The sequence below is a fragment of the Myotis daubentonii genome, chromosome 1, assembly GCF_963259705.1.
Source record: "Myotis daubentonii chromosome 1, mMyoDau2.1, whole genome shotgun sequence".
Classification (NCBI taxonomy): Eukaryota; Metazoa; Chordata; class Mammalia; order Chiroptera; family Vespertilionidae; genus Myotis; species Myotis daubentonii.
The window spans coordinates 173,990,112-174,007,419 of record NC_081840.1 but is presented as its reverse complement, the minus strand read 5'-3'; the positions used below and the strand labels follow the sequence as shown (position 1 = coordinate 174,007,419).

The following is a 17,308-nucleotide window of genomic DNA, read 5'->3' as shown; positions in this document are numbered from 1 at the left end:
TAACTAGATCTCACCAAAGATGAACAACTGTTGAAGGAACCAACAGGATAACTACCTCCAAACTCTCGCTCTTCCAACAGCTCTGCGCGTGGTTGCAAGATTACTTTTCCTGATCTACCAGCTCACCGAGGTTTCCATCAGGGATCTTGCCCCTCCTCCCTCCCCCCCCCCCCCAAAAAAAAAACAACAACAACTTCGCAGTGGTGTCCTATGACCTGTAGGTTGAAGCCAAGTTTCCCTACCTCAGTTCTTTTGGGTAGAAATGCTCTTTCTTTGATCTTCACAGATTCTCTCCTCCTTCCCCTTTGTATCTTAATTCAGGCCTTTCCTACCTGCTCAAACTAAAATTGGCGCTGAGTCAGTCTATTGCATGAACCTGATTTAGTTTCTCAATGCCCCCATATATTAAAGCTAAAATGACCTTCTTCATGGGCCTTTTTCTATTTTTTCTAAGTGTCTTGCTATTGCCTCCCTCACTAGAATGTAAGGACCAAGATTCCATCGAAAAACTACTAGACCTAATAAATGAATTCAGTAATGTAGCAGGATACAAAATTAACACCCAGAAATCTATGGCTTTTTTTAAATACACCAATAATGAACTTACAGAAAGAGAAATTTTTTTTAAAAAAAGTCCCATTTACCAGTGCAACAAAAAAAATTTAAGATACCTAGGAATAAACTTAACTAAGGAGGTAAAAGACCTGTACTTGGAAAACTACAGGACGTTGAAAAAAGAGAGGAAGACATAAACAAATGGGAAGAATATACCGTGTTCATGGATTGGTAGAATCAACATCATTAAAATGTCCATACTACCCAAAGCAATCTATAGATTCAATGCAATCCCCATTAAGATACCAACAGAATATTTCACAGACCTAGAATAAACTCTCCAAAAATTCATATGGGGAAAAAAAATCATATGGAATAGAATGTTAGGGCCATAAACACTAAGGTCTGGTTGACTTTGTACACTGCTGCATCCCCTGTCCTAAAGCACTTCCTAGAACCAGAGGTTAAGTGCTAAACATTGTTCAATGAAGGAAAGACTGAATGTAAAACTAATTCCAATGGGCATTCAAGGTCCTCGATGGCCTGGCCTCACTCTACTGTCCCAGCCTTATTCCCAGCTATTTCCCATACACCCACTGTGCCTCCTAACTAGACCATCTATAAGAGCCTTATCTTCATTTTCTTCCAAGTTAAATTATCTTCCTCTTTTATATTGAGCTAAAACTCCACCTCTCTATAAGGCAATCCAAAGTGGGAATCTCACCCGGCTGGTGTGGCTCAGTGGTTGAGCATTGATCTATGAACCAGGAGGTCACGGTTCGATTCCCAGTCAGGGCACATGCCCAGGTTATGGGCTTGATCCCCAGTGTGGGGCACGCAGGAGGCAAATGGTCAATGATTCTCTCTCATCATTGATGTTTCTATCTCTCCCTTCCCTTGCCCCTCTGAAATCAATAAAAATATATTTTTAAAAAACCAACAAAGTGGTAATCTCTTTGACTATATCATTCACCTATTTTAATGCCTTAAGTATATTTTAATTCTTTAGAGCTGTCTTATAATGAAATTTTTTAAATTTCAGGAATAGGTTTTAAGTTATAATAAAAAATTTTTAAAGAAAAAATTCTTTATGCTATGAGTAAATAAGATTCAGACTCCATTTTATTTAATTATTTTAAATTGTATGCTTTTTGCTTTAAGTATACCAAAGAAGTTTGCTTTGTGCAACGTAATAGTTAAAAGGCAATATTCAAAATTTGTTAGTGAGAGTTGGTTCTAGTAACAACTCTGATGTCCACTTTAACTAAAGATAATAATGGCCACTGACCATACCATGAAAAGGCATCCTGAAAGTAACTCTTCCACCTTTTAACTGTGAGCCTAGCATGGTCCAGTTGATTACATAATTTGTTTTAATATTGTAATCAATACTATTAGTCAGAATATTCTCAAAACTTCAAGTCAATTTTAAATAATTTTACTGATCTGCATCTTGTTGACCCCAGTGTTAGATAAATACAAACATACCTATACTCAGAGCAGAGAATGCAATAATGTAACATGTAAGTAAAAGAAACATGCCAACCTGGATACCAACTTGGCCCCACTAGTGTCCTCTGCTGAATTCATGTCACCCCAGCCGGGTTTTCTACGACTTAGCCGCAGGCTGACCTGAGCAACACCATCACATCGCTCGGGCTGTGGTACCCTGTAGACCTGAAGAGATCCCTCACTCTTGGACTTTGGGATCTAGAAAATAAAATTAGGGGTGGGGGGAGAGGGAGAGAGAGAGAGAGAGAGAGAGAGAGAGAGAGAGAGAGAGAGAGAGAGAGGAATTAAAAAAAAAAGACCCTTCAAATTAAGTTACTGCAGAGTATTTATTATAATTTATTAATAATCTCATGTATTAACACTCCAACCTAGATATGGATTTTATAAACCTAGGTATGGAATTAAAAATACATTAAAAAATTCTTATATAGCAGAGGGCACAGTGAAGGGGAACTTCTGAACCAACAGACCCCTCTCTCCTGGATTCTGATGCAAATCTTCCTCAGGCCTTACAGTCCTAAGAATAACCACTCTATGTAATGAAAGATTCAAAGAGTATATCAGACTGCAACCTGGAGTGAAAGAAGTAACAAATAGAGGCAGAAAAATAAAAGATAGAATGCCAATGTTAGAAAGGTGTCTAGAAATATTTACTATCAACAAGCAAGCTACACACCAGTGTGCTAATAATTTCTATTGGAATCCTCTTTGTAAAGCAGATTATGATATAATAATTTTTGATTAAGAAAATAAATAAGAAAAACACAACCCTTTTAGCACTCTTATATTTTTGAAATCACGGGCAACACAAGCACCAAATACCCGGTGTACTGACTTCTCATATCTGAAGTTATATGCGCCCTCCAACCTCAAGCTCTCTTACTCTAAACTGTAAAGAGAGTGAATACAACTACCTTTCCTAAAATATATATATAAATCATGTCAGAATTTCAGGAACATTTCAAACCCCTGGATCAACTTTACTTGTTACACTGGAAACTTTTTCTCATATCTAGAACTTTTCTTATGCTGGTTTTTCCACCTGCAATGCCATCAGTTCATCACTGGCCACTCATCAACTGCGTAAGATGAAACCAAACCCTAACTTCCTTTGAAGTCGAGATAAGAATCCACTACCCAAAAAGCTTCTCCAACTACGTCAGGTCCTAACCAGCTTTCCCAACTCCGAATTCCTGTAGCAGTATCCACACTTGATTACATGTCATCTGATACCTTAAGTTTAGTTCATAATTATGCTGCCTGATGTTTCAGTCTGCAGGCCGACGCTCTATCCACTGAGCCAAACCAGTCAGGGCCATGCCTGATGTTTCTAGATTATTTTACCTCAACCAGATCCTAGAGACAGAGATTATAGCCTCATGCTCTTCCTACTTCTCCTCTTCCATCCCTTTCCCCCTCTTCCTCTTCTCTGTGTTATTATTTTTAACATTTTTACCATAAAGTCTAGCAATGTTTTGAACCCACTAATACTTATTGTCAGACAACACACATTTCAATTACAAGATATTCCCAAGTCACTTACTGGCGAAGAGGCTAGGATAATATGGGGATAATTTATGTAAGTATATAAAATTCATATCACTAGGAGGATTACATAAAAATAATATATAAAAATAATTTAGCACCCTGGCCGGTGTGACTCAGTTGGTTGGAGCGTCAACCCGTGCACCAGAAGATTGTGGGTTGATTCCAGGTCAGGGCACATACCTAGGTTGCAGGTGTGATCCCAGTCAGGGGCGTATGGAGGCAACCGATTAATGTATCTCTCTCACATCAATGTTTCTCTCTTTCTTCCTCCCTGCCTCTTTCTCTCCTTTCTCCCTTCTTCCCTTTCTAAAATTTATTTAAAAAATAATTCAGCAAAGAGTTACATTTAACACAAAGCAAATACGCAATAAAATCTAGTTTTCATTAATATTGTTGTCACGTAAAATTTGCCCAAATCGGATGATTACCAATTAATAGTTGGGTTGCATAGCTCTATAGGGCATTCATAACTCATGAAAACCAAGGAAAGCAAGAACATTTCTTTTAGAAATTATAAACTATATCATTCGTAGAGATATTTGCCAAAATTACTTCTAAAATAAATATTCATATAAACAGCAAGAGAATGTGAAAAGTACAAATATATGCTATTATGTAGTTTATAAAGGGACTCCTTTTGCCGTGATTATTTTTCATAAGACTAGACATGAAAAATTAATTAAAACACTGAAAAAGCAGTACAATTTCAAACTAGTTAGCTAAAAAATTCACTTCCAGACTGTTTTTTCAATATTAAAACAAACAGTACAGCAGTTGTTTGGCTACATTTCATCATGTTAAAATAAGGACTTGACATTTTAGGTTCAGTGAAAACTTCTGGGTTCTAAATTTAATTCAACAATTTATGTAAAGGAAAACTGTTCTTTTTTAAAAATATATTTTTATTGATTTCAGAGAGGAAGGGAGAGGGGAGAAAGAGATAGAAACATCGATGTGAGAGAATCATTGATTGGCTGCCTCCTGCATGTCCCCCATCCCCAACTGGGGATAGAGCCCACAACCAGAGCATGTGCCCTGACTGGAATTGAACCCGGGACTCTTCAGTCCACAGGCCGACATCTATCCATTGAGCCAAACCAGCTAGGGAAAGGAAAACTATTCTAAGGTAAAAAAGGTAATATGCAGTTGATTCCATTATGTCAATTTACATCAATCTAAGGGTATTTCTGTGATAATTTCTTTTGTTGTTGTTTTTTTTTTGTTAATCCTCACCCAAAGATATTTTTCCATTGATTTTTAGAGATAATGGAAAGGAGAGGGAGAGAGAGAAATATCGACGTGAGAGAGACACATTGATTAGTTGGTATGCACCTTTGACTGGAATCGAACCCGGACCTTTCAGTCCATGGCCCAACGCTCTATCCACAGAGCCAAACTGGCTAGAGCTGATAACTTAATTTCTATAGAAATAACATAGAGGTGACTGTCATTAACCATGAATTTTACAATATAAACTCATTATTAATATATATTGAGCTTTGTGCACAGAACCTGAAAATATCACATGAAGCTTATATTGGCATTTATGAAATTTGTTAGAAAAGAGTAGCTCAGAAACTCTGAGACTTCTAGAAATGTGGAATATATACATATATTTTTAAGGGATTGTACATTTTTAAAGGTAACTAATGAAATATTCTTGAAGATATACCTTGAAGACTATACACTTTCACTATGGACATTACTATACAGAAAATGAACAGTGATTTTAAAACCTGCTGTGTTTCTGATGCAATTAATTTTAGTACAAATGTGCTAACTTTGAGAAAAAGGAAGAGATCACTTACTTTACTGTATCTGGAACTGAGCTTTTTAGGAATGCGTGATCTTAGCCTTGGCCTTATAAAGCAGGCAGAGGGGATAGTTTTATTTCTATGCTTCTGGGTGTCCATTTCAGGTAGTATATCGCTTAGTGGCGAACTCTGAGGTGGTGCTCAAGGCCCCTTTCATCACAGAACTCTCTGAGGAGGAGGAGCAGGACACCAGTCAGCCACGCCCCAGGGTACACGGAACCTGTTATTACAGTGTGGCTTTCAGCAGTGGTTCTCACTTGCAGCCAATTTTGTGTGTAGACATTTTTGATCGTCATGACAGGAGTGAGGGAGTGTGCTATTGGAATCCAGTGGGCGGTGGCCACGGATGTGACTAAACATCCTACAATGCACAGGCCAGCCTACCAGGAAAAGAAGTTATTTGGTCTAAAATGTCAGTAGAGCTAAAGTTGAAAAACCCTGCTTTAGAGGAAATGGAAAGACGAAACCTGTATCGAGGCAACTCCTCCCTTGTTACACTTTTCTTTTAGTTCCATCCTCCTTTTCTTGCCATTGGCATGTTAAGATGTTATGGGCCAAGATTAATTTTAGCAGAAAGGGGTCACGCAAGGCACGTAGGCCTGCCTTGTGTAGGCGAGTGTCACTAATGCATCATGAGGTTCAGCTAAGCTCAAGCTCCGATGGGCAGGGACTCCAACTATAGCCAAAAGCCTCACTGTGATGAACCGAGTGAGTGTGTCGGGAAAGGCCACCTGCAGCCACCTCATAATGTGTGGCTGCCATAGGAAAATGGCCACGAGTTTAGGATTCTGACTGGGTGGCCAGCTCCCTCTTTCCACTGGAGATATTCACTTATTCACACCACACTTTGCTTCTTATTTTAAGCGATTTCTTCATGGTAACTTTGATACTTGAGGGTGAAAACTATAAAAGGCCCCAAACCACCTACGAGAAACATTTTGCTCAGAATAATTCTGCACTGGCCATTTGAGATAAAGATCTAGGCACACTCTCTCTGTGTAATTTATGTGTACAACTAAAATGCTAACAATTCCAGAAATCTTAAAAAGAGTGCATTCCATGCATGTACTTGCAGGTATGGAATAGTCTGATCGAGAAGTTAAGCGATTCTAGTATTTGCGATGCCGTGGGAATGAAACAAAAGAATAACTTTTGACAATATAAAATTAGGAAATATTCTCTTAGATGCTGTTATAAATAAACATTTAGTGAAAATTTACTCCGTGCTAGGCATGTTTTCAAGAGATTTACATAAATTAATTCTCACAACAACCCAAAGAGACAGGGACTAATATTATTACCATTTCACAGGTGAGAAAACTGAGGGATAAAGAGTTCAAGTTATTTGTCCCAGTGAGTAAGTGGCAGAATTACAATTACAACCCAGATAACCAACCCTCAGTACCTGGGCTTACCACTAGTCTCTATATTTGGTTTCAGGTTAAGTATTAGAATTGCAAGAAGAAAATACAATTTTGGATAAAAGTTACATTACAGCCCATAATGCAACCCATTTTCTGCATTCTCTCTTTTTGTTTGCATTAATAAAATTTTCCTTAAATTTATTTCTCTATGGTCTGCTAAACCATTCTAGTAAAACAATCTTGGGGAAATCAGATATGAGGTGAAAACTGTATGGAAAATGTGTGTATCATACTTTTATTAGTAATAGATAAAAATGTAAGCATTCTAAATAGCCAAATTATCACATTGGGTACTTTTGGCACCTCTATATGATGGATTATTCAGCCATTAAAATGTCTACAAGGTTTTTAATGAGACTGTAAAATCAGTTTGAGCTCAGTTAGCAATAAAAATGCATACAGATAGCTATATTCCTTCAATATAACTCGGATCATCCCCATTCTTTAAACTGACATGAATAAATTTCAAAGGCCGACACCCAAATTCTGTTATGGTCAACACTACAAATGTTTTAAGATGACCTCATCTTTAAAAATAGAACAAAGAATCCAGCACCTGAAAAACACAGCGGTGATAGGAGGCTCTCATTTCCCCCGACACCTGAATGTGACTAAAAATAAAAAAGTCATGAAAAATAGCGTGCCCTGACGTGATATTTATCCATATGAGCCTGTCACGTGAGGGCACAGCAGGAAGCCTTGGCTGCAGGCCCTCTGTCTCATGCGCGGGTGCAGGCAGGAGCCGTCTGCCCTGCAGCACTAGAACATGGGAATGGCAGGTGCATCCGAGGCAGGAGGGACTGCTTTCTGGCTGGGGATCTGTAATTCGTGGCTCTCTTTTCTTTGTGTAGGTGAGGTGGGTTTCCCACTTATTACATTTCTTCCCAGAAAAGTAACGTGCACATGAATCAACTGCAGGAAAATTTATTATAATAATTTGCTATGCTATTATGAATAGTAAATACTAATTTTTAAAATTATTATTATTAATACAGTTTTAAAAGCTTAAGTATAACAAACTAATGTTTTGGTCTTAGGAGTCACCCTAAGCACTGGTCAGTTACTCTGCTTGCATTTTGAAATGACAAAATCTATTCTTTTCATCATCGAAGTACTTTGAGAGATGGTTAGAATTGGGCAAAAATTTATATTCAAGGCTCATCTGATGAAGAAAGATTGTGATAGGAAGAAGAAAGCAGAAACGTTAATTTTTAACACTTAGACTGTCTAAATAAAGTTCATTAGACGTCCTCAGATGCTTGACCTTCTCTCTCCTCCACTTGCCATTTGCATGGAAGAGGGCAAAGCCTCTTGCTTTCCTTCATCCTCATTAAACTGATAATCTTCATAAGAAGAAATGGTGAAAATAACAAAGAGCCAAAAACGAGAGGCTTAGCTCTGATAGTTTTTAAAGGTAGGCCTTTCGAGCTTAAAACTTTAAACAACGCTCTAACTCTGGCCCAGAAAGCGTGTCTCGGTGGTTGAGCATGGACCTATGGACCAGGAGGTCACGGTTCGAATCCTGATCAATGATTCTCTCTCATTACTGATGTTTCTTTCTCTCTCTTCCTCTCCCTTTCTGAAATAAATAATTTGACCAATCTATTATGTGCTAGTCACAATGCTAATCGATGCACCAGGTTTTGTTTTGTTTTTCTGAGAAAATTATTAACATGATTTGGGGAATTTGTTTTTTGCATATACCTTTCTCTTTCTCTTATTATTATTTTTTTTTGTAAAAATGGGTCAATGTTAAAGTTATAACTTATTAAGACCTCATCTTAATCTAAGTGAGTGAATCTGTATGTTAGCATAAAGTCAGTTTAACTTAGTTTGCTAGAAAAATTACTCATATGTGAAAAGACAGAAAATTCACAATTTAAAAAAATTTCATCTTGAAATATAAGCTATCCAACCAATACAGGTTCACAGTGTGGCCCCAAGCAACTAACAAGCCCCTCTGCATTTGGTTTTCCTCCTCTCTTCCCTTCCCACGTCCTCTACAAAAGTGGATGCCAGCACAGCAGAGATTTTGACCTGTTTTGTTAATTGCTGTAGCCCTGAATTCTAGAACAGCACCTAGCAAACAGCAGGCGACCATTAAATATTTGTACAGTGAATGATAGAATGACAGAACTAAATGATATCATCTACCTTCCTCACAGAAATACTGAAATGTTAATAAATTATCAGTTGATACCATAAAAAACATTAATTCCATGCATAAGTATTACTCTTATTTTAGAACTTTTTAAATACTCAGTTGCAGAATGTGTAAGTCTGTTTGAAAAATAGCTATGGTACAGAAATGGAAAGAATCTGAATTTAAATAGTATAGGAATTATTATTTTTAAAAAATATATTTTTATTGATTTTAGAAAGAAGGGAGAGGGAGAGAGAGAGATCAAAACATCAATGATGGGAGAGAATCATCGCTCACCATCTACTGGGGATCAAGCCTGCAATTTGAGCATGTGCCCTTGACTGGAATCAAACCCGGGACCCTTCAGTCTGTAGGCCGATGCTCTATCCACTGAGCCAAACCAGCTAAAGCTAAAGAGTAAAGGAATTATTAATGCAAGACCAGGTACAAGAAATGACATTTACTTGGACTATGCGGCCCCAAGTAGAGCCATCTGTCCTGGTACGTGGGCTCAACAAAGTCTCATCTTTTAAAAGATGTTCAGCGATAAATCTGTACATGGCAGTAAGGTGAGGCCTTTTATGTTAATATCCACACAGTTCCAGCTGCTATTTTACAGTTATGCATTTGAGTCCCTGACTTCAGGAAACAATTCAGGCAAAAAGTCACTGTGTAAACTGAGCAGTTTAGGAATTTAGAAATAAGGCTTGCACAAGTTTTCTTTGTAGTTTTTTTTATCAAAAATGGTGGAGTAGGGGGAAGCTGCACTCACCTCCTCCCATGACCATATCAAAATTATAACTAAATTATAGAACAATCAACCTGGATAAACCACCTGAAGATTAGCTGAACAGAAGTCCTATGACTAAGGATATACGGAAGAAGCCACATGGAGACTAGTAGGAGGGCAGGGATGCAAAACTGGCTGGCCCTGCACCCACGTGTGGTGGTTGAGAATTCAGAGGGATAGCTCAGCTGCAGAGGCACCTCCTGAGGACCAAGGGGTTTCAACCCTACGCCAGGTTTCCCAGCTTGGAGGACCAGTGCCAAGAAGAGGAGCCCACATAATATCTGGTTGGTAAATGTGCAGGGATTCTATCTGCCCAGGTAAGAAGGCAGGCTGCTGCAAGCCCAGAAACCCTCTAAAAGGGCAATGCACAGAAGCTCACTTTCAGGCACCCACCCTGGGTTCCAACAGAGGAACAGCAGCTGGGAGGTTGTGGCTTTGGGGAACCGGCTTGAGGGACAGCTGCCAATATCCACTGTATTGACCTCTGCTGTGCCACCCAGGGATGCCATCTTTCCTGGGTTGAGCACTACCCCACAAAACATTAGCCCCGAGTGCTATACTAGCCTGACTCTGATGACTCTCAGAGGCCCTGCCCTACCCAACTTGCACACGGCTGGGCTTAAACTCTGCCAGAGCCAACCAGCCTGGGCCTGCATTGTAGCCTTTCTAAAAAACTCTTGAGGAATTCCAGGCAACGTTGGAGGTGCCAGAGACACAAGGGAGAAACTGAATTGTGTGGCTTTAGGATGAGGGCTATTTCCTCTACGTGCCAAACCAGCACCACTGCTCCTGTGGTGGGCCCTGCAGCAATAGCCTGGGGGGCAGGGGGCTGCACTAGCTCCACCCTGGCATCTCTGATGTCCCCCCTACCCACCTTGGAATGGCTCTGGGCTCTGCTGGCGCTGGCCAATTTGAGCCTGTGTTGTAGTCTTTCTTTTTTTAAAGCTATTTTTTAAATATATTTCTATTGATTTCAGAGAGGAAGGAAGAGGGAGAGATAGAAACATTAATGATGAGAGAGAATCATTGATCTGCTGCCTCCTGCACGCCCCCTACTGGAGATCGAGCCCACAACCCAAACAAGTACCCTTGAGCAGAACAGAACTTGGGACCCTTCACTTGGCAGGCCAACACTCTATCCATTGAGCCTAACCAGCTACGGCTGTTGCAGTCTTTCTTAAAAAACTTTCCAGGAATGCCAGGCAAGCTCAGGAGGGTGCCAGACACACACACACAGAGACAGAGCTGTTTGAGTTTAGGGTGAAGGCTGTTTCCTGCACTCCGTGTGGGCACCACAGTTCCTGTGCTCAGCTCTCCCTCCATACGACCAAATCTTAAGATTCCCTGAGACCCTGCCATCGCACCCCCACTCCCCACAACCTCGCAAAGGTTCACAGGCCCCAGACAGTTAAAGTCTCGGTATACCCTGAGACTTTGGTTGAATGGCTTCAAACCCAGGACTGACAATGAGTTTGAATCTCTATTCAAACACCACTTGCTCCTGGAGGTGGTGACTCCCTGAGACCCTGAGTCATGCAACTCACCTATTGCTAGAGGCTATTTTAGTGGCTGAACCTAAAAGGCAGGTGGCAGTGGATCTTAGGGTGCCTTGGGGCTGTTGTTTACCTGCCCCAAGCCTGGAACTGGTGGGAGCCAGAACTGGTATGCTGCTGGGCCCCTTCCTCACACACCTAGGCCCAGCACAGACAGCTACCATACCAACTGTGAATCACTTTGCAGCTATTACCAGGTAGCCCAGGGCTGCTCTCCGCAGTGTATGATATTCAACCTGCACAGGAGCCCCTCCCAAGAGCAACAGAACCAACACACCCAGTGACTGGCTTCAGACCCCAACAGAGCACGACCTGATTAGCTCCACAAGCAGCACATACAAAAAAGGTCTAGGCAGGCACCAGACGCTGCTGAGGTGAATTGTGCTTTCTGGGGTCAGCCCCTGTACAGCGTGTACACTGGTTGTGGCCAATCCTCACAGACAGCCAGCCTGAGGGTCAACTCCACCTATGAAGATACCAAAAGCAATCAAGACTCAACTACAACAGAAGGGCACCCATAATCCATACAAAGCACACTCTCGGAGCGCCCAGCTCAGGTGAACAGGGAGATATACCACTGGGCTTTACAGAACACCTACTACAGAAAGCCACCCTACCAAGACTAGGAGGCATACCCAATATTCAGAAACAAATGCAGAAGCAGCCAAAATGGGGAGACAGAGAAACACACCCCAAATGAAAGAACAGAGGAAATCTCTAGAAAAAGAATGAGATAAAATGGAGGCAAGCTATAGAGTTCAACACAATGGTTATAAGGATGCTCAAGGAACTTAGTGAGAACTTCAACAGCATAAAAATGGACATAGAATCCATAAAAAAGAACCAGCCAGAAATGTAGAATAAATAACTGAAATGAAGACTACACTAGAAGGGCCTTGGCTAGTGTGCTCAGTTGGCTGGGCGCCATCCCGTGAACCAAAAGATTGCTAGTTCAATTCCCAGTAGGGGGCATGCAGGAGGCAGCAACTGATGTTCCCTCTCACATAGGTTTCTCTATTTCTCTCTCTCTCTCTCTCTCTTTTACCCTTTCCTTCCACTCTAAAAATTAATTTAAAAAAGAATGCACTAGGAGGAATCAACAGTAGAATCAACAACAGATTAGATGAAGCAGAGGACTGATTCAGTTATTTTGAAGACAAGGTAGGAGAAAACACCCAATTAGAGTAAAAAAGAAAAGAATTAAAAAACTGAGGCTAGTTCAAGGGAACCTCTCGGACAAAATCAGGTGTAATAACATCTGAATCATAAGTGTGCCAGAAGGAGAAGAGAGAGAGAGCAAAGGATTGAGAAACCTTTGAAGAAATAATGACTGAACACTTTCCTAACATGGTAAAGGATATAGACATACAAGTCCAGGAAGCACAGAGAGTTCCAAAGGAGATAAACCCAAAGGCCCACACCAAGACACATCATAACTAAAATATCAAAGGTTAAAGACAAAAAACAAGAATCTTAAAAAGAGCCAGAGAAAGACAGTTACCTACAAGTAGTTCTAATAAGACTGTCAGCTGATTTCTTGACTGGAATTGGCATGAAATAGTCAAAATTATAAAAAGCAAAGACCTATAGCCAGGACTACTCTATCCAGTAAGGCTATCATTTAAAACTGAAGGAGAAATAAAGAGCTACCCAGATTAAAACAAACAAAAAACAAAAGCCAGTATTATAAGAAATGCTACAGACTTAAGAAAAAGAACATAAATATTAACAATTAAATGAAAATAACTACATACCTACCTACAATCACTTTAAATATAAATGGACTAAATGCTCTAATAAAATAAAACACAGGGTGGCCAGCTGGTGTGGCTTGGTGATTGAGCATTGACCTATGGACCAGATATCACAGTTCAATTCCTGGTCAGGGCACATGCCTGGGTTGTGGGCTCTATCCCCAGTAGGGGCATGCAGGAGTCAGCCGATCAATGATTCTCTCTCATCACTGATGTTTCCATCTCCCTTTCCCTCTCTGAAATCAATAAAAGTATATATTTAAAAAAACACCGTGGCTGAATGGATGAGAAAACAAGACCTTTTATATACTATCTACAAAATACTTCAGATCAAAAGACACACACAAACTGAAAATAAAGGGATGAAAAAAATATTTCATGTAAATGGAACGAAAAAACAAACAAACCCACAAATGAGATAGCAATACTCATATCAGACAAAATAAACTTTAAAACTAAGAGTAAAATAAGAGACAAACAAGGACATTACAAAATGATAAATCAATCCAACAAAAGGATATAACCCTTGTAAACACTTATGTACCCAGCATGGGAGCACCTAAATATATAGAGCAAAAAGTTTGATAGACATAAAGGGAGAAGTCCATAGTAATACAGTCATGGTGGGAAACTTTAACACCCCATCATCATCATCAATAGATAGAAGTTCCAGAAGGGAACAGTGGCCTTAAATGACACATTAGACCAGATAAATTCACTTGTTATTTTTAGAGCATTTAATCCCAAAGCAACAGAATATACATTATTTTCAAGTGCACATGGAATAGTTTCCAGTAGGACCCAAAACAAATCTCAATAAATGTATAAAGACTGATTCATATCAAGTATTTTCTCCAACCACATTGCTATGAAACTAGAAATCTATCACACACACAAGAAACCAACCCTGAAAAACACACAAACACATGGAGGCTAAATAACATGTTATGAAACAATGAATGTTAACAAAATCAAGGGGGAAAAAAATCAAAAGATACTTTGAGACAAATGAAAATGAAAGTACAAGCAACCCAAAAATCTATGGGACACAGCCAAAACAGTTCTAAGAGGGAAATTCATACCAATAAAGGCCTACTTCAAGAAACAAGAGAAATCTCAAATAAACAATTTAACTTTATACCGAAAGGAATTAGGAAAAAATAACAAACCCCAAAGTGAGTAGAAGGAAGGAAATAATAAATACCAGAACAGAAATAAAGAACCTAAACAAAAAAGATACAAAATATCCATGAAACCAACAGTTATGTCTTTGAAAAGATAAACAAATTGATAAAGATTTATGCCCGCCAGTGTGGGTCAGTGATTGAATGTTGACCCATGAACCAGGAGGTCACAGCTGGATTCCCGTCCAGGGCATAAGCCTGGGCTTTGGGTTCAATCCCCCATAGCAGGTGTGCAAGTGGCAGTTGATCAATGATTCTCTCTCATTGATATTTCTATCTCTCTCCCTCTCCCTTCCTCTCTCTGAAATCAAAAAAACATATTTTTTAAAAATGATAAAGATTTAACCAGCCACATTAAGAAAACAAGAGAGAGAACCCAAATAAATAAAAATAAATAAAACAGAAATAAAAGAGGAGAAGTGACACCACCAATTCACAAAGGATTATAAGAAAATACTATGAAAAATTATATTCCAACCAATTGGACAATCTGGAAGAACAGGATAAATTACTAGAAGCATATAATTATCGAAGTCTGAATCAAGAAGAAATAGAAAATCTGAATACATCTAATAAAATAAAATCAGTAATAAAAAAAACTACCCCAAAATAAAAGTCCTGGACCAAATGGCTTCACAGGTGAATTTTACCAAACATTCAAAACAGAAGTAACACTTATCCTTCTCAAACTATTCCAAACATTCAAGAGGCAGGACGACTCTCAAGCTCATTTTTACAAGGCCAGCATTATATATTAAACCCAAATCCAGATAAAGACACTATAAAAAAAATACAATTACAGGCCAATATCCCTTATGAACATAGATGAAAAATCCTCAATAAAAAGATTATACCCATGATCAAGTGGGATTTATTCTTGGGATACCAGGTTGGTTCAATATCTGCAAATCAATTAATGTGATACACCACATAAACAAAATGAAGGATAAAAATCATATAATCATATCAATAGACACAGAAATAGTATCTGACAAAAACCAACACCCACTTAAGATAAAATTCTCAGCAAAGTGGGATTAGAAGGAACAAAAATAAAGGCCATATATGACAAACCCACAGCTAACATCATACTCAAAGAGGAAAAACTGAAAGTTTTCCTTAAGATCAGGAACAAGAAAGATAAGTCTATTTTCACTACTCTTGCTCTACACAGTATTAGAAGTACCAGCCACAGCAATCAGATAAGAAGAAGAAATAAAAGACATTCAGTTTGGAAAGGAAGAATTAAAACTGTCATTATTTGCAAATAACATAATACTATATAGAGAGAACCATAAAGATTACCAAAAAACTTCAAGAACTGATCATTTCAGCAAAGTAGCTAGATACAAAATAGCCAGATACAAAATTAATAATCAAAAAATGAGTTGCATTTTTATATGCCAATCAATAATAAACTGTAAGAAAGATAAACTAAAATAAATACCATTTACAATTGTATAAAAAAACTAAATACCTAGGAATAAATTTAACCAAGGAATTAAAATATCTGTAATTGGAAAATTACAAAAACACTGAAGAAAATAAAGAAGATACAAATAAATAAAAGCATATATTGTGCTCATGGACAGAAGAAATAACACTGTTAAAATGTCCATACTACCCAAAGTAATCTATAGATTCAACACAATCCTTATCAAATGGTATTTTTCACAGAACTAGAACAAATAATCCAAAAAATTATATGGAGCTGCAAAAGACTCTGGATAGCCACAGCAGTCTTAAGAACAAAGTTGGAGGCATCAGGCTACCTGATAACAAACTATACTACAAGGCTGTCATAATCTAAACAGCATGGTACTGGCATAAAAACAAATGGGACAGAAGAGAGAGCCCAGAAATAAACCCATGCCTATGTGGTCAATTAATATATGACAAAAAAGGCAAGAATATACAATGAGGTAAAGGCAGTCTATTCAATAAATGGTGTGGTAAAATTGGACATATATATAAAAAAAGAAATTAGACAACCTTCTTATACCATATACAAAAATAAACTCGAAATGGATTAAAGAATTAAATGTAAGACTCAAATCCATAACACTCCTAAAAGAAAACAGGCAGTAAACTCTCTGATATTTCTCTTAGCAATATTTCTTCTGAAATGTCTCCTTTGGCAAGGGAAACAAACGAAAAAAAAAATAAACAAATGGGACTACATCAAACTAAACTTTTTTACACAGCAAAGGAAACCAACAAAATGAAAAGACAACCCACTGAATGGGAGAACATATTTGAAAATGATACATCCGATAAGGGATTAAAGGGCAAAATTTATGAAGAACTTATACCAAAAAAACAACACAAAAAATAAACAAAAAACCCCACAAAACACAATCTGATTAAAAAATGGACAGAGGACATGAATAGGACACTTCTCTAAAGAGGACATACAGCCCTAATTGGTTTGGCTCAGTGGGTAGAGCATTGGTCTGCGGACTCAAGGGTTCGATACCAGTCAAGGGCATGTAGCTTGGTGGCATGCACATCCCCAGTAGGGAGTGTGCAGGAGGCAGCTGATCGATGTTTCTCTCTCATCGATGTTTCTAACTCTCTATCCCTCTCCCTTCTTCTCTGTAAAAAAATCAACAAAATATATTTATAAAAAAATAAATAAATGAAAAATAAAGAGGACATACATATGGCCAATAGACACTTGAAAAGATGCTCAATGTCACTAATCATCAGAGAAATGCAAATCAGAAGCACAATAAGAGCTTCCCAGAAAGATGGTGGCCCAGCCCCACACCAGCCCACCCAGCTACTAGGGTGCCAGTGCCAGGAAGAGAAGTCCCCGTAACTTCTGGCTGTAAAAACCAGTGGTGAGTGTGGCTAAGAGGGGGCCCCTGTTCCTCAGAGGTGACTTTTGCTGCTGAGATATCCCTTCTGATTTTTATTTTACATGTGGGTGTGGGACATTCTGCATCTCCACCCCTCATACCAGTCTCAATGTTGCTTCTTCTTTATGTCCTTAGTTGTAGGACTTCTGTTCATCTAGATTTCAGGCAAT

At 38.7% G+C, this 17,308-nt stretch overlaps 1 protein-coding gene across 4 annotated transcripts in view; it reads right to left on the bottom strand.

The window, feature by feature from the left end:
* FAM13A (family with sequence similarity 13 member A) overlaps positions 1-17,308 on the bottom strand; it is a 282,952-nt gene that overhangs the window by 137,167 nt on the left and 128,477 nt on the right. For all 4 annotated transcript variants that reach the window (XM_059665523.1, XM_059665511.1, XM_059665518.1 and 1 more), the window contains one exon: positions 2,102-2,265. In XM_059665523.1, the coding sequence (XP_059521506.1) occupies positions 2,102-2,265 (164 nt within the window). The remainder of the gene's footprint in view (positions 1-2,101; positions 2,266-17,308) is intronic.